The 22,716-nt window shown below is 39.8% G+C and overlaps 1 protein-coding gene across 1 annotated transcript in view; it reads right to left on the bottom strand.

Annotated features, from left to right (window-relative positions):
- The window catches only part of LOC137642429 (phospholipase DDHD1-like), a 117,131-nt gene that overhangs the window by 27,675 nt on the left and 66,740 nt on the right, over positions 1 to 22,716 (bottom strand). Inside the window, exons 9-11 of the mRNA XM_068374977.1 lie at positions 21,985 to 22,184; positions 11,827 to 11,934; positions 4,546 to 4,766 (exon numbers count right to left, since the gene is read on the bottom strand). Of these exons, the coding sequence (XP_068231078.1) occupies positions 4,588 to 4,766; positions 11,827 to 11,934; positions 21,985 to 22,184 (487 nt within the window). The 3' untranslated portion in view covers positions 4,546 to 4,587. The remainder of the gene's footprint in view (positions 1 to 4,545; positions 4,767 to 11,826; positions 11,935 to 21,984; positions 22,185 to 22,716) is intronic.

Raw genomic sequence — 22,716 nt, 5'->3', positions numbered from 1 at the left:
GATATGAATGTGTTGAGGTGGTTTGTCCATGGTGAGAGAATGGAAAATGGCTGTCTGATAAAGAAGGTGATGAATGCAAGAGTTGATGGGAGAAGTACAAGAGGAAGCCCAAGGTTTGGGTGGATGGATAGAGTGAAGGAAGCTCTGGGTGATAAGAGGATAGATGTGAGAGAGGCAAGAGAGCGTGCTAGAAATAGGAATGAATGGCGAGCGATTGTGACGCAGTTCCGGTAGGCCCTGCTGCTTCCTCCGGTGCCTTGGATGACAGCGGAGGTAGCAGCAGTACGGTATTCAGCGTTATGAAGCTTCATCTGTGGTGGATAACAGGGGAGGGTGGGCTGTGGCACCCCAGCAGTACCAGCCCAACTCAGTTGAGTCCCTTGTTAGGCTGGGAGGAACGTAGAGAGGAGAGGTCCCCTTTTTTGTTTCATTTGTTTGATGTCAGCTACCCCCCAAAATTGTGGTAAGTGCCTTGGTATATGTATGTATGTATAAATAAAGTGTAAGTGTACATCTACATACATATGTAGATATAAATAGTGTACATGTATATACGGTAGATATGTTTTTAGAACTCTTATTCTTATAACCAAATACGTAACTCACCTCTAACAACGACGATCTTGATAAATGACGATGAAACACCCGTGCAGTATCATGGAGGTGAAGAGGATGAAGATGATTTACTGCACAGGTTAATGGGAAGCCGGAGAGGCAGAAGGAGGAGTATCTGATGTTTCTGCAGAAGGTCTTCGGCACACTAGGAACATCGTGATGGGAAGTTATTGACGTTTTTTCTTCTGAGCAAAGATACTCTTGTACAACACCATTACACCGTCAATACGGTTACTAAATTCGATGGCTCTGACCATCATAACGTCGATTTCCTGCGCCCTTTGTTACATAGCTCTTGCAGATTGTCCAAGATAAGGCCACGTTCTTCAGCTTCGTCGTCGTCGCCGACGTTTGCTGCCTCTTCTTCTTCCTCATTCGCTGATCTTGTCATTTCGACAAGATCCTCGTCGGTTAGGGGCTCCGAGTGGTACTCGATCAGTGAGTTGACGTCATCTATCATCATGTCAGAGAAACCTTCATTGGCTACTAACCGTGCCAGCCTCACAGCCTTATCTACAGCGGAGTGGTGAACTTCGTCTGGCGTAAATCCCTCATAGTTATGAACAACGTCTGGCCACAATTTTCTCCAACTTGCATTCAATGTTTGCTGTTTCATCTCATTAAGAGCTTTCTGAATGGTGGCCAGGCACACTGCAATGTTATATTCCCGCCAATATCTCTTGAGGCTGAAGTCCTCGTCGCCTTCGTCAATGGAGATGAGGCCCTCCATCGTGGACCTCGTGTAGAGGGCCTTGAAGGCCCGAATGACCCCCTGATCCATTGGTTGCATGAGGGAAGTGGTGTTGGGGGGCAGGAACTCCACTTGGACCCCGTCATAATGGAGATCCGTTGCATGTCCTCCTGCACAGTCCATCAAGAGGAGGACCTTAAAGGGCAGCCCATTCTCCGCGAGGTACAGTTTCACCCGTGGGATAAAGCAGTTCACGAACCAGTCGAGTGTGAGGGCTATGGTTATCCATGCCTTTTTATTACTCACCCTGTAGACGGGCAGCAAGGCTTTGTTTTTGTTTTTCAAAGCCCGAGGATTCAATGACTTGTATATTAAGCCGGGCTTGAGCATGAAGCCCACGGCATTCCCGCACATGAGAAGAGTGACGCGATCTTTGTGGGCCATGAACCCTGGCTTCTTTACTTCGTCCTTCTAAAGGAACGTCCGAGACGGCATCCTCTTCCAGAAGAGGCAAGTCTCATCCATATTGAACACCTGCTCCATGAGATAGCCACCTTCTTTAGTTAATTTCGGGAACTCGTCCTCGATGTCACGAAGAGCTTCCTCTCGGTCTGCCGAGGCGGCCTCCACATACAAAGGAACGCTGCGAAGGCCAAACCTCCTCTTGAATTTCTCGAACCAGCCCTTGCTGGCAACAAAACCACGTTTTTCTCGTGGGGCAGGATCATCTTCTTCGTCATCTTCGTTCAATTTTTCTTCAAGAACTAGGCTATCATACAGGGTTTTGGCTTTGGTTCGAATCATGTTGGTACCGAGACTAACCTTCTTTTCCCAACAGTCCGATATCCACATTGATAACACATTCTCCATTTGCACAATCGTCTTATTACGAGGAGTCACAATGCGCTTAGTGTCTTTGGAGACGTTATTGAGGCAGTTTTACGTATTTTCATTTCATCTTTTTTTACGTAGCGAACCGTCAATTCACTCATTCCGAAAATGCGGGCAACAGACGCATAACTACTGCCTGCCTAAGCATATCCAATAATTTCCCTTTCTCGTTCACCGTCATAATTTTCTCTTCTTCTTGGGTTCACTAGAGGATGTAGAGGGTAGAGGACATTTAGGAGCCATTTTCAAGGGCGTCACAAGCAGTATTTTACACTAAAAAAGCACAGGAAAACAGCTAAAAGTTCCACGCGGCAAGACTAAGCAACACAAGTGAAGCGAGAGAGAACAATGAATGTGGTCTCCCTTCGCAGGGCGCACAGCAGGGAGAGATGCTGGGTAAAGCGTCTCGGTCAATCAGCTTGCACAATTCTGGGGCCGAGATGGCCAGCGAATCAGAGAGGTGGATTTTGAGTTGCACGCCATCTCCGTGTTGATACCTGATGTTCTACTGTACTCTCCCTGCCTTCTCCTAGCACCCGCGTAACTTTCGCACCATTTTTTCTAATTTTTGATGAATATTTTTGAAAATCCGCGATGCACTGAGGCCGCGAAACTTGAGCCGCGAAATGGCGAGGGATTACTGTATGACATCATGGAAGGACACGTGCTGCCCTTTTGTTACGACTTAACACATGGTCCAGATTGCATCAGAAATTTCTAGAAGCTTCCTTGGCGTGATCGAAGTGGCCATTTTTGAGGAAGCCAATAGAGATGCAGCATTGTTAAAAAGAACGCCTTCTATGGAAATGACCACTGCCCACTGTAATTAACTTCGCCCATACATGGGTATATAAACTTCAAGAAGAGACTGTCCAAGAGAGATAGGACAGGACATGAGACAAGAGAGGAACTATGTTCGAAGCAGATAAGATCCAAGCCCTAACGAGATAAGAAACAGAGAAGACCAGAAGTCTGATAAGAGCCAGATTCTAACCTTCCCTTCAGACAACAAAAGCCTATCTCCAAAAAATCCTGTTATGGCCGAGAAGAAGAGACAAATTGAAGCAGCCAGCCCTTCCTGCTTGTGACGAATAGCAGCCAACACCGCCTGCAGCCTGCCTTAGTTCAACAGTATCATCGAATTCTTGGAAGACCACCTCTGATGTCCCTTCTTGATGTCACCCTTTTTGTGACGTCTACGAATCCAGTCATCGTGCAAGTTTCATCTGAACTTCAGTCGCCCTTCTGCAACGTTCTCAAGCCTGAAGTCTCCGTACCAGTATCGTCTCAGCATCTGCAGAAAACTATTCCTCAGGTATTTCTACCTTACTGATTGTTCCCCTTTTCTATTGGTGTTTTGATTGATTTGATTTGTCAGTTTAAGTAACCAAAGAAGTAACATTAGTTTTCTTTGTAAGTTTGTGAATACACGTGTTGTGTTTTTTCGTGTGTTTCTTTTTATATTCATTTCCCATGTTTTAGAGGTTGTGGTTGACATTTATTTTACTTATTAAAAGAACCTGTAACAATTTTAAGATCGTAACAGTCTTCCTAAGGCTCAAAACATGGACTTTTCAAATACTGTAACAACACATCCAAATTCAAATGAACTGACCTGATAACCAGAGGTTTCTCAACAGTAAAAGATCTAAGAACATCAATAATACTCAAAGCTGATAAATCCAATCCAAGATGTTTGAGAATGGTATAACGCTTGGACCTATAACCCTTAATAGCAGATATATAAATTTTCTTTTCAAATAAAATATACAAACTTAACAATATTTTCCAAATTATTCCTAGTCACCAATGCTTTCCTGGATTTGCACCAACCAAATTATACATGCCACTGTCTTGGATACAGAATACTGGTAGAATGTTTCTTGGAGGCTAAAATAGGGTCTAGAGGGCCTAGAAAACCATGTTTCTCTGAAGATATGGTGGACAATCTCCATTCAGTTAGCTGAAGCACGTGGGGCCTAAGCAGAGGCTCGTAAATTGGTCCTGGGAGAAAACCTTCTTGGGCAATATGACAGCAAAGGCCACATAAACAAAAACCATTCCCTCTCATGCCAATAAGGGGACATCCCGAGTTATTCTGCAGTTTGATGACACAGAATTTGTTTACCACCACCCAAATCATTAAGAACAGTTGATGACTGAGAAATTAGGGGTCTACATAAATAGGCACTTTACTGACTTTGAGAGAACTTTCTACACAAAAATAAATATGAAGCCTACATTTCCTTCAAAAGCACACATCTTTAGAGAAAACCCATCTTACTAGTCTGATAAAGAATGAAAACAAAAGATATTATTTAATTTCCATTATGTCTAAAATTACTTACATTAACTCACAACCATTATTAGTTCTTCACAGCCTAGTCACCTCATGACTTTAAAATGTCTGGTTTTCCTGATGTAGGCATTACATCTGGGTATAAAATGCTAAGTATGAAATGTGAGACATCATAATTTGTCCAATACGCTGTGTGTGAGGTAACAGCCGAGATATAGCTACTTTCCATGCTGCCTTCCCTCAAAACAAAATCAGTTCGCTCAGCCAAACCTGAAATAAATTATCAGTACAGTACTTACAAAAAAATAGTTTAAGATTAACACTGAAGTTCATTACCAAGGTTCAATACAGATTTTCTAATACCTCTTGTATTTGATATGTGACTTAAGTTTCATTGCTTAAGGAACTTACATAAAACTATATTTATCTTAAAATTATGGATAAGGCTGGGCACAGTAATGAGTATTCTTTTTGTATAAATAACTGAAAAAATTTATTTATTCTCAAATGCAAAGTACTGTACTGAAAAACTGAACATCTATCAATTCAAAAGTTTACCTATTAAAAACAATATTTCTAAATACAAAACTTTGGTTAAAAATTTGATTACCAAGCATGTAACATAGCATATTTTAAAAGTAATCTGTACTTTTCATAGCTACAAAAACCTGGGTTCTTTAAAATAGGGGAGCGTCTTCAGCGGACCTTGAATAGCCAATGAATTCGGAAGCGTCAATCTACCTGATCCAGTAAGGGAGCAAAAGAGAGAACTCAAGACACCTGCCTGTCTATCATAGAGCTGAATACTGATAGGGTCTTTGCTTGTCTATGTAGATTGGTACATGGTCAAAGGAGGAATCCCTTCTGAAGGGGATAGCAGTCCAGAATAATATACCTTGTGCATGATGATCAAGGGTTCAGTATAAATTCCACTATCTCCCCCTTATTAGGGAGGATGGGGAGAATACTTCTCTAGATTCTAAAGAATGGAGCTAAGATGATTAGCTTACTAATAACAAGTCAGATCCAGAGAGTAACGCTTCAATTGCTTTGTTCCTTAAAGGGGAAGAAAAAAAAATGATTATCCAGTTGCTATACCCTTTATTCTAGACTTAACATTTATACATTACCATAGAAAAGATGCTTCCTGTCCCGTGTGGGAGCTGGGTTAGTAGTTGTTGTTGTTGTTGTTGTTATTAGCCAAGCTACAACCCTAGTTGGAAAAGCAAGATGCTATAAGCCCAAGGGCTCCAATAGGGAAAAATAGCCCAGTGAGGAAAGGAAATAAGGAAATAAATATATGATGAGAACAAGTTAACAATAAATCATTGTAAAACCGTAACAACGTTAAAACAGATTTGTTTTATATAAATCATTAACAACGTCAAAAACAGATATGTCATATATAAACTATAAAAAGACTCATGTCAGCCTGGTCAACATAAAAACATTTGCTCCAACTTTGAACTTTTGAAGTTCTACTGATTCAACTATCTGATTAGGAAGATCATTCCACAACTTGGTAACAGCTGGAATAAAACTTCTAGAATACTGTGTAGTATTGAGCCTCATGATGGAGAGGGCCTGGCTATTAGAATTAACTGCCTGCCTAGTATTACGAACAGGATAGAATTGTCCACGGAGATCTGAATGTAAAGGATGGTCAGAGTTATGAAAAATCTTAAGCAACATGCATAATGAACTAATTGAATGACGGTGCCAAAGATTAATATCTAGATCAGGAATAAGAAATTTAATAGACCGTAAGTTTCTGTCCAACAAATTAAGATGAGAATCAGCAGCTGAACACCAGACAGGAGAACAATACTCAAAACAAGGTAAAATGAAAGAATTATAACACTTCAGAATAGATTGATCACCAAAAATCTTAAAAGACTTTCTCAATAAGCCATTTTTTTGTGCAATTGAAGAAGACACAGACCTAATGTGCTTCTCAAAAGTAAATTTGCTGTCGAGAATCACACCTAGAATTTTAAGAGTCATACAAATTTAAAGAAACATTATCAATACTGAGATCCAGATGTTGAGGAAAATCATTCCACAACTTGGTCACAGCTGGAATAAAACTTCTAGAATACTGTGTAGTATTGCACCTCATGATAGAGAAGGCGTGACTATTAGAATTAACTGCATATCTAGTGTTACAACAGAATGATATGGTCCTGGAAGATATGAATGTAAAGGATGGTCAAAATTATGAAAAATCTTATGCAACACGATGGTGCTACAGATTAACATCTAGATAAGGAATAAGAAATTTAATATACTGTAAGTTACTGTCCTACAAATTAAGATAGGAATCAGCAGCTGAACACCAGACAGGAGAACAATACTCGAAACAAGGTAGAATGAAAGAATTAAACACTTCTTTATGATAGATTGACCACTTAAAATCTTACAAGACTTTCTCAATAAGCCACTTTTTTTGCAACTGAAGACAAGACAGACCTAATGAGTTTCTCAAAGTGAATTTGCTGTCAAGAATCACACCTAAAATTTTAAGTCACTCTGACTTAAATAAACATTATCAATACTGAGCTCTGGATGTTGAAGAGCGACTGAGCTCTGGATGTTGAAGAGCCACTGTCCTCGACCTATTTACAATCATACTTAAGAGTTTTGTTAGGATTCAGCTTCATGCCCCATAATTTGTACTATGTATTAATTTTAGCTAGATTTCTTTAACGGGATTCAGCAACTAACCAAAGAACGTCAGATTTTTAGGTCACAAGTTGGAAAAAACTGCTACCTGGCCGGTATAGAGGGTACAGCAGATTGCTCCGGAGATTTAATCCACATGAATACGATAACTCTACCCCAAGGACAGAACCAGCCATATAACCAGGGCTGAAAGAGGTCCAGGAAGGCCAACAACAGGGGGGAGGAATCCATGGCACTAATTCTGGCAGTAATGAAAAAAGGGGCACATACTCTTCCCTCTGCAGATTGGGGTTGAGGGACAGCCAAAGTCTTGTGCCAGAAGGCAAAGGAAAAAGGTTCCTTCACTCCCAACTCTGTCTTCTGACAGCCTCGAGTGTTGCCATCCACTCAGTTCTTTCTATTGAAGTACTGTATTACAAACTGAGGGAGTGGCAGGAGTACATCATCTAGGTAGGAAGGGTGATAGAGGGTGCTGGAGCTCCTCCATCAACTGGGGAACAGAGAGTATACAGTGCCATACATTCCTGTCTTGTCTGGTTACTGGTGTAACCAGAAAAACCCAAACTAAGTGGCAAGGGGCTGTAACTTGGTCCCATGGGACAAAATACTTGTCTGATTTCTAAAAAATATAAAATTTTGGAGAAATCACATCTACTCTTTTAATATTGACCAATTTTTGTTATTCAAATATGAAAACATAGGGAAATCTATTACCTAAAATCAATACAGTTGCCTTTAAAAGTGACTTCTATATATTGATAAAATACATAAAAACAATTAAATGCCAGTTTGACAGATCTAAGTTTATAGATTGCTTATCTCCTTGAGAAAAACCTTGTTGCCAGTTCTCTTGTGACCTTTAAATTGTCCCCCTCTTAATTAAGTCTTCAGCCATCTCCCAGTGAGGCAATACAGTATTTGGAGGGTACCTCATTAAATTGACTGTATAAATCCTAACCTGTAAACTCTAAACCGCTTCAATTTCATTACTGACTATTTTTCTGATTAGCCAAAAACAAAAAGTCACTCTTATTTGTAGGTACATGAAAAGACACATTTCACATGTACCAGTATTGTCATGATTATTATTATTGTATGTACCATTTACTGCATTATCATGATTACCATTATTGTACGTATTATTAACTGTATTATGTACTTTCAACCATTATTTCAGATGTTGCATATCATTAGATTAATTCCTGTAATTTTATTGATATGATATGGCAACATTGAGTCAGCATTGGCAACACCTATCTGTTGTGTTCCCATGATGCAGTCTGTTCGTCTTCGTCCCCTTAGCTGATAAGTTATCTTTCCTCGTGTCCCACGTATCTTGTGTATTTACTCTAATAGACATTGAGAACCTACTTTTTAAGTTTTATCCTTGCCCCACCAATTAAGGTTAAGGAAGTTATCAACACGTACATTATTGGCACTCAAGTTTTCAGCTAGACTGAGTGATGATGCTTATCTAGAGGGCAGCTTAAGAGATAAATCCTTTAAACTACATAGTTTGATAGGCTTGCCCCACCTGTATATCGCCTGTCAAAGGTAATCAGAAAACTCAGTGTCTTCCAAAACAATTGTTACATATATTAATGTGATTTTTCATTTTATTTACAAAAGAAATTATAATCACAATATGCAAACATTTATTTTCAGAAATTTTTTAAAAAACTTTAAAATACCCATTTATTGATTCATGTCTTATAAGGTAAGGTATTTAAAATAGAGTACTGGTAGATGTGGCAACAAGGTTCTTATCCAAAGAGAAAAACAATCTCTTAGTTTAGATATTATACTACAGGCAAACTTCCAATGTACAACTTTTTGTATTTAAATCATCTTTCAAATATATTTTAAACTAAAAATAATCAGTTGAAACAAAAAAGTATATATATTTTGAGGTAACCCCAAAATATAGTTTTAATGGGGAAGAGTCACACTCCTTAAAAACTACCTGAAATCAATCCAGGAGGTACTACATTCATGTTTGGTACTTGGCTCATTCGTGACCCCTACAGGGGGATTTCATAGAGAAGAAGGACCAATTCAGCCAGGTCCTTCATCAGAGGCATTATGACCGGCATCCAGTGTTCTTCAGAATGTTCCCTTATGAGGTAAGTCAGGCTTGTTAGCTTTTCTTCGTATCTATACAAACATGTGGAAGCTGTTGTATGTTGGCAGACTGTTGTCCTCGATAGTGAACAAGACTACAGTTAATGCTCTGTTACTATTTCTTGGAGACCATACAGCACATTAACCCCAAAAGTGATTTTGACAAAGGAAAAACTTATTTTTGGAGAAGTGCTGTGTGGTCTCCAGGGACCTCCCTCCTCACTAGCCTTGTGCAGGGGGGGGGAGGACAATTGATTCTAACTTGGAGTTGAAAGATGGTGGCTGGGCACAGATTAATCTTCAGGTAGCATTGTCTCCAGCTATAGTAGAAATTCTTGATGCTGACATGGTACTGATGTGTTACCAGTAGCCAGATGACTTCAGCATTGGAGGTGCCGTGTCGAAGACTTGAATTTGAAGGTCTTTTTTATACACATGAGTCTGTGCTCTGCATGTTGAAAGACTGGCCCTAGAGCAGGGGAGACAACATTTGTTAGGTATTCATGTCATATTGGATTCCCTGTTCTAGCCACTTAGAGAAAAGTCCTTGGAGACCACACAGCACCTCCCTAAAATAAGTGTTTTCATTGTCAAAACCACTTTTTCAGGATAAACGACAAAATTTAGCTAGCTTAAAAAATAAAGCAATATAAACCTTATGTGAAATTCATAAAAATAAATTATAAATCACACATGAAGTGCCCACCTCCCACATTCTTGATGCTTTTCATGCCGTATACTTGAACAATTAGCCCCAACTGATTGTCAAAAGACCTGCATTTGAATTATCTCCTTTAGCGCTTCTGAATATCCCATCTACAAGATGTAATAATGTACTTGTCTTTGGATATGTGGTTGGCGAATGAGGGCGCTGTATAATAGGCAGGTTTATATGAAAAAAATATGATTAATTTTATATACAGTACTGTAAACATATTTTTTCAAGTCTTATGGCATCGTCAGCTTTTGCACCCAAAAGGCTGGTTGATTACCCTGCCTAAAATTAACTTTTGGTTCCCAAGTCTCAAGACAATATTTGGGGTCATCCTGTAAGAAGTCTTCACCAAGCAAAGAGGATAATTTTACAATTGGGTATTTTACTAAACATTACATGAACTTCATGCCATGGTCTTAATTGAATATATGGAACAAAAACTATATTAATATATAATGAATTTCTCCTTAAGCATCAAATATAATCTGATTGGTATCTCACACCCAAGTCCCCCGTAAGAATGAATGTTACGATTGACCAAAACTTTTAATTAGGTTCAGGAGTTTGTGTGAACTAATTCTACTTAACAACTATTAATAAAATTAAAACATAAAAAAGGAAGATTATTGTCATTATTTCCTTACAAAATTATGACAGTTCATATAGCATGACCATGAATGGGAGGTAAATCAGTTGCTGTTTGCGGATGATACTGTACTGGTAGCAGACACAGAAGAGAAGCTTGACCGACTAGTGACAGAATTTGGAAGGGTGTGTGAGAGAAGGAAGTTGAGAGTTAATGTGGGTAAGAGTAAGGTTATGAGATGTACGAGAAGGGAAGGTGGTGCAAGGTTGAATGTCATGTTGAATGGAGAGTTACTTGAGGAGGTGGATCAGTTTAAGTACTTGGGGTCTGTTGTTGCAGCAAATGGTGGAGTGGAAGCAGATGTACGTCAGAGAGTGAATGAAGGTTGCAAAGTTTTGGGGGCAGTTAAGGGAGTAGTAAAAAATAGAGGGTTGGGCATGAATGTAAAGAGAGTTCTATATGAGAAAGTGATTGTACCAACTGTGATGTATGGATCGGAGTCGTGGGGAATGAAAGTGATGGAGAGACAGAAATTGAATGTGTTTGAGATGAAGTGTCTGAGAAGTATGGCTGGTGTATCTCGAGTAGATAGGGTTAGGAACGAAGTGGTGAGAGAGAGAACGGGTGTAAGAAATGAGTTAGCGGCTAGAGTGGATATGAATGTGTTGAGGTGGTTTGGCCATGTTGAGAGAATGGAAAATGGTTGTCTGCTAAAGAAGGTGATGAATGCAAGAGTTGAGGGGAGAAGTACAAGAGGAAGGCCGAGGTTTGGGTGGATGGATGGTGTGAAGAAAGCTCTGGGTGATAGGAGGATAGATGTGAGAGAGGCAAGAGAGCGTGCTAGAAATAGGAATGAATGGCGAGCGATTGTGACGCAGTTCCAGTAGGCCCTGCTGCTTCCTCCGGGGCCTTAGATGACCGCGGAGGTAGCAGCAGTAGGGGAGTCAGCATTATGAAGCTTCATCTGTGGTGGAAATGTGGGAGGTTGGGCTGTGGCACCCTAGCAGTACCAGCTGAACTCGGTTGAGTCCCTGATTAGGCTGAAGGAACATAGAGAGTAGAGGTCCCCTTTTTGTTTTGTTTCATTGTTGGTGTCGGCTACCCCCCAAAATTGGGGGAAATGCCTTGGTATATAGATAGATATAGCATAAAAAGTTGAAGCACTAAAAGAAGTCTAATTATTAGCCTTTTGTATGAGTAACATAAAGCAGTAAATGAACTTTTACCTCCTTTATCTTGCAATGCTGAGCTGGGATCCTGAGCAGCAAACCCTGCATCTGGCCTTTTGCTTCCTTTCATCAGACCCCACCAACTCCATGTAGTATTAGAAGCCCCTAACGGATACAAAACAGTATAGAAGAAAAGATACAAATACAGTACGAAACACGATAAAAATTATGCAATAATCCAAACACACCAAACCACAGTTTTTGTTTCTTAGCTTTCATTCCCATATGCCCATAGAAAAGTTAAATTAAAATATGATTCTTAAACTAAAATCTTTTATTTCCACACTTACTTCTGAATAGAACAAGCTACAGTATTATTATTTGGAAGTATTGACTTGATGACAACTAGGTAAAAAAATAAATATTTCCAGGTGATGCATACACACTACATCTCACAAATCAAGTCAATGACTTAATCTTACTTAAGTTTATACCTAAACAAATAAAATATGGAAAATACAAAGGAAAACCTCACTATAAGGTTACCTTTCTGTCTACTTTCAAAACATTAACCAAGAATCACTGAGTATTAGTTACAATTTGTCAGGGGATACTAAAAAATTTTGAGACCTCAATCTACATTAACATAACCAAATGATTAGAAGTTTTAATTCAAAGAAAAATTCACACATGAGCATTAGGTATATAATTTGACACAATAAACAAAATAAAGTCTTGGAATTTGATATGCATTAACTGAATGAACACACCTGAAGCTGTGATTCAATGACAAATTTCATTCTAAATTAAAGATATAATAGGTAAGTTATTATGAAATCTATGTAATACAAAATAATCAATACAATCATTTCAATACTTCCCCTGCTGATGTAACTGGTCGAAAATGAAATATGTTTTCGAATTTTTATTGCAACAACTCTTCCTAGAGATAAATCCTTGACAAAACTAAGCACAGAAGCAAACACTTATTATTCTTTGCACCATTTTTATCCCATTTGTATGGGGTCGCTGTTTTTGTTGAGTCTTCCCCAGCTGAATCTATCATTCATGTTATCATCTACATTCTTTTCCCGCATATCCTCCTGATGCAGTCTCTCCATCTCTTCTTTGGTTTCCCCTTTCGTTGCCTTCCCAGAACCTCCATCTCGATTACTGGGTTAAGAGTTAGATGCCTACAGAACTTTTCAACTTACATACATACATACATATACCAAGGCACTTCCCCCAATTTTAGGGGGTAGCCGACATCAACAAAGAAACAAAAACAAAAAGGGGACCTCTACTCTCTACGTTCCTCCCAGCCTAACAAGGGACTCAACCGAGTTCAGCTGGTACTGCTAGGGTGTCACAGCCCACCCTCCCACATTATCCACGACAGATGAAGCTTCATAATGCTGAATCCCCTACTGCTGCTACCTCCGCGGTCATCTAAGGCATCGGAGGCAGCAGCAGGGCCTACCGGAACTGCGTCACAATCGCTCGCCATTCATTCCTATTTCTAGCACGCTCTCTTGCCTCGCTCACATCTATCCTTCTATCACCCAGAGCTTCCTTCACTCCATCCATCCACCCAAACCTTGGCCTTCCTCTCGTACTTTTCCCATCAACTCTTGCATTCATCACCTTCTTTAGCAGACAGCCATTTTCCATTCTCTCAACATGGCCAAACCACCTCAACACATTCATATCCACGCTAGCTGCTAACTCATTTCTTACACCCGTTCTCACCCTCACCACTTCGTTCCTAACCCTATCTACTAAAGATACACCAGCCATACTCCTTAGACACTTCATCTCAAACAATCAATTTCTGTCTCTCCGTCACTTTCGTTCCCCACAACTCCGATCCATACATCACAGTTGGTACAATCACTTTCTCATATAGAACTCTCTTTACATTCATGCCCAACCCTCAATTTTTTACTACTCCCTTAACTGCCCCCAACACTTTGCAACCTTCATTCACTCTCTGACATACATCTGCTTCCACTCCACCATTTGCTGCAACAACAGACCCCAAGTACTTAAACGGATGCACCTCCTCAACTAACTCTCCATTCAACATGACATTCAACCTTGCACCACCTTCCCTTCTCGTACATCTCATAACCTTACTCTTACCCACATTAACTCTCAACTTCCTTCTCTCACACACTCTTCCAAATTCTGTCACTAATCGTCCGTGTCTGCAACCAGTACAGTATCATCCGCAAACAACAACTGATTTACCTCCCATTCATGGTCATTCTCGTCTACCAGTTTTAATCCTCGTCCAAGCACTCGAGCATTCACCTCTCTCACCACTCCATCAACATACAAGTTAAACAACCACGGCGACATCACACATCCCTGTCTCAGCCCCACTCTCACCGGAAACCAATCACTCACTTCATTTCATATCCTAACACATGCTTTACTACCTTTGTAGAAACTTTTCACTGCTTGCAACAACCTTCCACCAACTCCATATAACCTCATTACATTCCACATTGCTTCCCTATCAACTCTATCATACGCTTTCTCCAGATCCATGAACGCAACATACACCTCCTTACCTTTTGCTAAATATTTCTCACATATCTGCCTAACTGTAAAACTCTGATTCATACAACCCCTACCTCTTCTAAAACCACCCTGTATTTCTAAGATTGCATTCTCTGTTTTATCCTTGACCCTATTAATCATTACTCTACCATATACTTTTCCAACTACGCTTAACAAACTAATACCTCTTGAATTACAACACTCATGCACATCTCCCTTACCCTTATATAGTGGTACAATACATGCACAAACCCAATCTACTGGTACCATTGACAACACAAAACACATATTAAACAATCTCACCAACCATTCAAGTACAGTCACACCCCCCTCCTTCAACATCTCAGCTCTTACACCATCCATACCAGATGCTTTTCCTACTCTCGTTTCATCTAGTGCTCTCCTCACTTCATCTATTGTAATCTCTCTCTCATTCTCATCTCCCATCACTGGCACCTCAACACCTGCAACAGCAATTATATCTACCTCCCTATTATCCTCAACATTCAGTAAACTTTCAAAATATTCCGCCCATCTTTTCCTTGCCTCCTCTCCTTTTAACAACCTTCCATTTCCATCTTTCACTGTCTCTTCAATTCTTGAGCCAGCCTTCCTTACTCTCTTCACTTCTTTCCAAAACTTCTTCTTATTCTCTTCATATGAAAGACCCAATCCCTGACCCCACCTCAGGTCAGCTGCCCTCTTTGCCTCACGTACCTTGCGCTTTACTTCCACATTTTTCTCTTTATATTTTTCATACTTCTCTACACTATTACTCTGCAGCCATTCTTCAAAAGCCCTCTTTTTCTCTTCCACTTTTACCTTCACTTCTTCATTCCACCATTCACTGCCCTTCCTCATGCTGCCTCCAACAACCTTCTTTCCACAACTTTCTTTTCAACTTAAGAACCCAAAATCTGAATTATCTGATTTGAATGGGAATTGTAATTTGTAACTGATATTGATATATGTTGATTTACTTCCTTATTGATGGAAAGAATAACCACTGTTAAGGTCATAAAAATCCCTTTGCTTATTAGACAGTCAAGAACTACCCTGTCGTTAGCTTAAGAAAGTGGGAGTTTGGATGCAAATATAAGATCTGATAGCTTGGTTACAGCACATATGAACGTTATGAGTGTCATCTTTGCACTCCATGATTTCCAGAACCTATTGATAACATACAGATTACTGCTACACTTGGGAAATGCATAAATGTCTAGCACTTTCCAATCATGCACCAATCACTATCATTATTACTAGCCAAGCTATGACCCCAGATGGAAAAGCAGGATGCTACAAGCCCTCAGGCTCCAACAGAGAAAATATCCCAGTACAAAAAAGAAATAAGGAAATAAATAAATTATCTTAAGATCAGCAACAGCGTAAAAATAGATCTGTCTTATATAAACTATGAAGAGAGATTTATGTCCCCCTGTCCAACAGAAAAACACTTCCTGCAAGTTTTAACTTCCAAAGTTCTAGCAATTCAACTCCCAGGTTAGGAAGATCTTTTCACAATCTGTTCACAGCTGGAATAAAAGTTCTAGAATACAGTACTTAGTAACATGATATTTTCATAGTAAAATAAATTTTTGAATATACTTACCCGCTGGTTATATAAAAATGGCTAAAGTCTCCTGACGCCCCGGCAGAAATTTCAAAATCTCGCGCAGCTTATCGCAGATATGCCAGGTGTACACTAGCGCCCTCGCGGTACTACAGGTAGAACTAAACCCACAAGCTTCAGATCTTCCATGCCCCATGGTCTCTAGAGGGGAGGAGGGTGGGTTTTTAACTTATATAACCAGCGGTAAGTATATTCAAGAATTTATTTTATTATGAAAATATCATTTTTAAATATAAAACTTACCCGCTGGTTATATAAGAATGGCTGATTGACACCCCTTGGTGGCGGGTCAGAGACAGCTACATATTTGGAAATTCACTTAAGCATTACATAAATAACTTAAGAGGTTCTCACGTGATAAGGAAGCTGACAGCAATGATACTCAGCTTCATTTTGTCCGCTATCCTCAGGAGATCCAGCGATCCACTCAGGGGTCTGATGATCCCTAGGAGCTGTCAAACGGTACAACCACCTATAACATGACAGGACCTCAACTAATACCCTTGTTCCGGGCGCACTCTAGGAACAAATTGACCACCTGACCAAACAAAAGATTGCGGAAGACTGACGACCAATCTCCACATACAACCATAACTTTACGAGTTCCAAGAGAAAGAAAAGGGGTATTAGGAAAAGGGAACGTAGTGGTAGATCATTCACCTATTATCACATTCGCTGCCACGAATGGACCCAGCGTATAACAGTCCTCATAGAGTCTGAACATGTTTCAAGTAATGAGATGCGAATATGGACTTACTCCTCCAAAAGGTCGTATCCATCAAACTTTGCAGAGAACGATTCTGTTTAAAAGCCACTGAAGTCGCTACCGCTCTGACTTCATGTGTCTTCACATTTAGAACACTTACGTCCAGAACCGGTCTCCATTTCCCCGAACTCTTGGGAACTAAGAAAAGTTGGTTGTAAAACCCCATTGATGTTACATCTTGCACTTCCTCTATTGCTCGTTTCTCTAGTAATAGAGACATCTGAAGCCGCATGGCTTGTTTCTTCGGTCCCTCCCTGTATTTGAGCGAAAGATCCACCGGATCTGTGACTAGTGGAGGAATTGATAGGGATGGGATCTTGTAACCCTCCTTTAACACTTGGACGGACCAGGGGTCCGCTCCATTCCTCTCCCAGGCCTTCCAGAAGTAATTCAGCCTGGCACCTACTGCTTTCTGAAGGATAGGGCAGTCAGACTCTCCCTCGGCCGGTCTTGGTTCCTCTCCTCCTAGGTTTTCTCCCGTCTAGTTTGAAAGAACCCCTTCCGGTAGGTTTACCACGAAAGGACTGAGAAGGTCATACCCCAGAAGAACTTTCCTTAGGTTTACGTAAAAGCAGAAGGTAGAACTTTCCTGGCCGTATTGGCCACCAAGTCATGAGTGGCCTTCTGGGTGAGAGCAGTGGCAACTTCCCCTACCAACTCTTGTGGAAATAAAGTAGCTGACAAAGGAGCGAATAGTAGCTCCGATTTCTGGTAAGGAGAAAGGAACAAATAGTAGCCCTCTTCTTAATTACTCCAGCTGTGAACAGAGCAGCTAACTCATTAGAGCCATCCCTCACACCTTTGTCCATGCAGGATATCAAATGAATAAGGCCACTAGTATCCATGCCTTTCATTTCGGAGACCCTCTTGCTTAAGGCTCCCAAAGACCAGTCTAGATAATTTAGAACTTCAAAGGCCCTGAACAAACCCTTAAGTAAATGGTCAAACTCTGTCATTGACCACCATACCTTTGTTTTTCTTAAGGCCAGACAACAAGAAGAATCCACCAAACTCGAGAAATCTCCCTGGGCAGAAGTAGGAAATCCCAAGCCCAGCACTTCACCAGTCTCGTACCAAATACTGGATTTAGAGGCCAATCTTGCAGGCAGAAAAGCAAAGGCCTTTTTGCCAATAGTTCTCTTTGAATCCATCCAGGAACCCATTAACTTCAAGGCTCGTTTAAAAGAGCGTGAGAGAACCATCTTAATATAAATAGGCACTTTAGTTGCCTTCCCTAAGATAAATTCCGATGGAGGAGAACGAGGAGCCACAGGGGTAAAATGTTCAGGAAAAAGGTCTGTGAAAATTAACATCAATTTCCTAAGATCAACAGAATGTTGATAATGTTTGTCTTCTTCCTCCTCAGAAACGGCTTCTAACGGTTCGTCCATGTCAGAATCCTCTTCAAGTTCATCTTCTGACAGTGCAGCAGCTGCTGCAGCCTGAACCGAAAGATCAACGTCTGAAAGAGACCGCTTGCCATGATCAATAATTGTTTCTATTTGACGTCCACTAGATTTACGAATAAACTCGCCTTTAGTTTGGGGAACAGTCTCTAACTGAATAGGAGACGTAGAGGTTGACTGGTGTGTGACGCCATGGATGGGTCGACGCTCGACGTCAATGGTCAACTGCCGAGTGTCGCCGCGTGGACGACTTGCTGTTGACGCCGACGCTCTATGCCGTCATGAGTAGACTGGTGATGGTCGTCCCGTGGATGTCTAGTGTCCACTTGCTGTTGACGCTGACGCTTCATCGTGTCACGAGTCGACTGCTGAGAGCCGTCACGGTAACGCATCGCGTCCACTTGTCGACGCCGTCGTTCCTTGTCACGTTCGTAAGTCGACTTCTGTTTGGCAACAACTCTCTGACGTGACTCATCTAAATCAATCTGCTGTTGAACACTGCGATTGGGAGACCGCCTGTGCGATAACACGTCAGCACTAGAGACAACAGGCCGCCTGTGCGACAAATGGTCTGACGTCTGACGCCCAACCGCACTGCCAACCGCAGGTTGATAAGACTGCATGAACGACGAGAGCTGTTGTTTCATGTCCAAAAGCATAGACCACTTAGGATCGTTTGTCTGTAATACATTCGACTCCTTTTCTAAAGGAATATCAATATCACTATCACCACGCTTTTCGGGTGACGAAAGCCAGTCTGAAGGAAGCGGCGGAGCATGAATAGTAACATCAGCAACAGGCAAAAACTCTGAAACGCTCAGGCGTATCCCAAGTACTACAGCCTGGTCATGCAGGCGATTCTTGATGCTGAATAACCGCGTGCGATCTTTTGAGCGGTCTGGATGCGTGACGGCAGGTTTCACTGCCCAAACCTTCATCGGAGGACGGTGATAACGTACCAACTTCATCTTTCCTACGATGAGGGTGAACGACCTGTGCTACGGCAGCAGGAACATTTGAGGGGACGTCTGCACGATTGATGAAGCTTCTCGTTCCCTTTAGCCGTCCGACATTACTTCTCCCATGGGTTCGGGAGCTCGAAAGAGGTCGTAGGCTGGGCGAACGACAAGATCATGCAGACGCACCCTCCACAACACTGAACACATTCAAAACACTTTTCACATTTCCTTCAGAGTCACGATTTTTCAGTATCTTGATTTCGGAAAAAATTTTATTTCTATCCGCCGCTAAAGACTCAACCTTTTCACAGAGAGCCTGAATAGCGGTAAACATGTCCTTCAAAGAAAGTTCCTTCGGTTGCTGATCTACCACTACAGAGGAAGGAATAGGATTACTGACATTAGGCAAGGTTAAATCAACAGAGCGTGAAGAACTACGCCTAACCCTGTCCCTCTCTAATCTCTTAACATAATGTTCATACGTTACCCATTCATTTTCTGTTAATGAAAGACATTCATTACACTGATCCCCAAAAGAACATGGTTTTCCCCTACATTTAGTGCAAATATTGTGTGGGTCTATAGAACCTTTAGGGAGTCGCGTACAACACCCTTCACTAACACACTTACGAATTACAGGGGAGGGATTGGCCATATTGAAAGGTTAAAAGAAAGACCGACAACATAAAACAAAGGTTAAATTAATAAATATAACCCCAAACCAAAAGATTTCAAGACTAAAAGAAACAGAAAACAAATAAGCAATAGCCCAAACTCAAAAAACGTTGTACATCACCAAATAATGTCCAAACAGAGCAAAAAAGCGAGAGAGAATTTCCAATATGACAACCAGCTATGGCGGCAGAAAAAGATCTGCAGCTTGTGGGTATACAGGTAGTTCTATCTGTTGTACCACAAGGGCGATCGTGTACACCTGGCATATCTGCGATAAGCTGCGCGAGATTTTGAAATTTCTGCCGGGGCGTCAGGAGACTTTAGCCATTCTTATATAACCAGCAGGTAAGTTTTATAATTAAAAATTGAGCCTTATGATGAAAAAGGAAAGACTGTTAGAATTAATCGCATACCTAGCACTATGTACAGGATGGTACAGTCTAGGAAGATTCGAATACAAAGGATAGTCAGAATTATGAAAAACTTTGTGCAACATGCATAAATTTTTTCTTAAGTCTGACCATCCATTGCATTCAGATCTTCCCAGAACTGAACGACAATGAAAGAAACTAATATCAAGATCAGGAATAACAAATTTATTAGACAGCAAGTTTTTGTTCAACAAATTAAGACGAGAGTCAGCAGCTGAAGTCCAGACAGGAGAACAAATGTCAAAACAAGGAAGAATAAAAGTTAAAAAAGTATTTCTTCAGGATACACCGATAATCAAAATATTAAAAAACTTTCTCAATATGCCAATTTTTTGTGAAATGAAGATAACAGGCTGAACAAGTTTCTAATAATTAAATCTGCAATCAAGAATCACAACTAAAATTTCAAATAAGCTGTATACAGTCAAAGAGACATCATCCATGCAGAGATCAGGATGTTGAGCCACTTTCCTTAACCTTCTCACAATCATACTATACTTTGAGGTTTGTTAGGGTTCAATTTCAAGCCCCATAATTTGCACCAGAACTAATTTTACCCTATTAAATGGATTCAGCAACCCCAGATCTACATTTAGGAGAAGGAATTGATGCAAAGAAAATAACACCATTTCCCTATGCAATGAGCTTATTTTCTGTATGTAGCCAAAAAGTACAGCTGTATTCAAAATAAACAGTATTCTAATAACACTGATGTTTCACTTAACTGTATTCAAAAATAATAATTGTAATATTCACATATTAATATTTTATTATGAAATAAAAAGTGAATATACGTCTTTTCCATTGTTTACATTTGTAAGATGATCAAGACTATCATCTACACTTTCCAAATCCACTGCTTAAGGTAAACTACACAAGGATATTTTCTCTTGCTAAAAGAGACAATTATTACTTGAACTATCATTCTTATTTCACCATATAAAAATGGGGTATTTGGCAAAAAAAAGAAATGATTTTCTCATATTTTATTCACTGTCAACTTTAATAGCATATCAATATTTAGAGATGTTTCATCCCTACTATCGATGCACAATAATTTTATAGTCTACCATATTTTAGTGCTTGATTACAAAATTAAGGATATTATTGACTTTTTCTTCCTATCTTTTTATGTAGTATTTGTGCAGTTTAGTTTATCTTTTCAAAAAGTGCAAAAGGTATAATGTAATAATATATCAGTCATATTTTACATAACCCGATGCAGCATCCACCTTCTCCCTTGTAAACACGATTGCCAAGGTTAACGATTCAAACTAAATAGTATGAGAAAAAGATTAAAAAGCCTTGGATAGTATGCAATAGAACCTCTGTACTCATCGAGGCCAAAGACTAAAGTAAAGTGACTCCAACAGGAGAGTGGGCGGGGTTACTTGTCCACGCTCTCCGCCTTTTGTTATTTGTTAACTACATCAGTAACGAGGCCTTTCCAGCTCTGAAGATATTCCCTATTCTAAAGGACGATAGGTTTGCATAGACGTAGGAAGAGAGTAGACATAAAATAGTTAGTGTGAAAGGAAAGAGAAATAGGCAATAAAACTCACATAAGAATACAAATCAATAATGTACTACGTACAAAAAATATCAAAACAAATATTGTAAGACATATAAGTCTATGAAAACGACATAGTATAAAACCTTATGAATTTACTCAGTAACACAAAAAAAAGGGGTAAAATTTGTGAAATGTAAAGACAAGGATACTTGACGAGAACCAAAACAGATAAAAACCTTATGGAGTAATAAAGTGAATTACTGTACCCACCTTTTACAGGTGTACTGGGAACAGATGAGACCGGAGTATTACTTTCTGAATCTGGTTTACCCCTCTCTCCATCCTTCTCTCGAGGAATAAAAATGGGCTCAAGAGGCATTTCGCTATAGGGAACTTTTTCAGTTGAATTGTAAGAATGAACAAGAAGAGGTGCAATATTGATGTACGCAGAACAAAGGAGAGGCTCAATCCTAGAAGAAAGAATAGAGAATTTTAAATTGCTAGCTTTAACTGACACCTCTAATTAAGGTTATTATTTAGAATCTAGGTAGAAGATGCTGCAAATATATATATGAAGAAATCATCTTTATTTACATATATACTGTACTTAAAGGTTAAAAAATAACAGGTTCCTACTGTAATGATTAATAGTCTAACTTAATCAGTGAAATAAAATCTATGTTCCTGAGGTAACAAAAGGGACTATAGTTCAAGTTAAGATATAATCATTCCTAAGTACTAACATAGAATATGATAAAAAAAAATCAATGGATATTATAGTGAGTGATAAACATAAAATAACTTTGAGTTTGAAATATAACAAAAAAATTAAAAGTAATTTGTATTTTTCCTATCTATATACATATGAGTCCTTTAAAATAGGAAATGTCTTCAACAAAGCAGCAGCACCAGTTGAATTCATTAACTAGTTAGTTGACGACAGGCGCTGACTTCACTTTTGACCTCCAGCTCAGGACTTTCATAGGACTTGCAATGTACATT

Source organism: Palaemon carinicauda, chromosome 6 (genome assembly GCF_036898095.1).
Source record: "Palaemon carinicauda isolate YSFRI2023 chromosome 6, ASM3689809v2, whole genome shotgun sequence".
In the NCBI taxonomy this organism is placed as follows: domain Eukaryota; kingdom Metazoa; phylum Arthropoda; class Malacostraca; order Decapoda; family Palaemonidae; genus Palaemon; species Palaemon carinicauda.
Note: the sequence above shows the minus strand (reverse complement) of the source record. Positions and strands in the feature narration are given on the sequence as shown.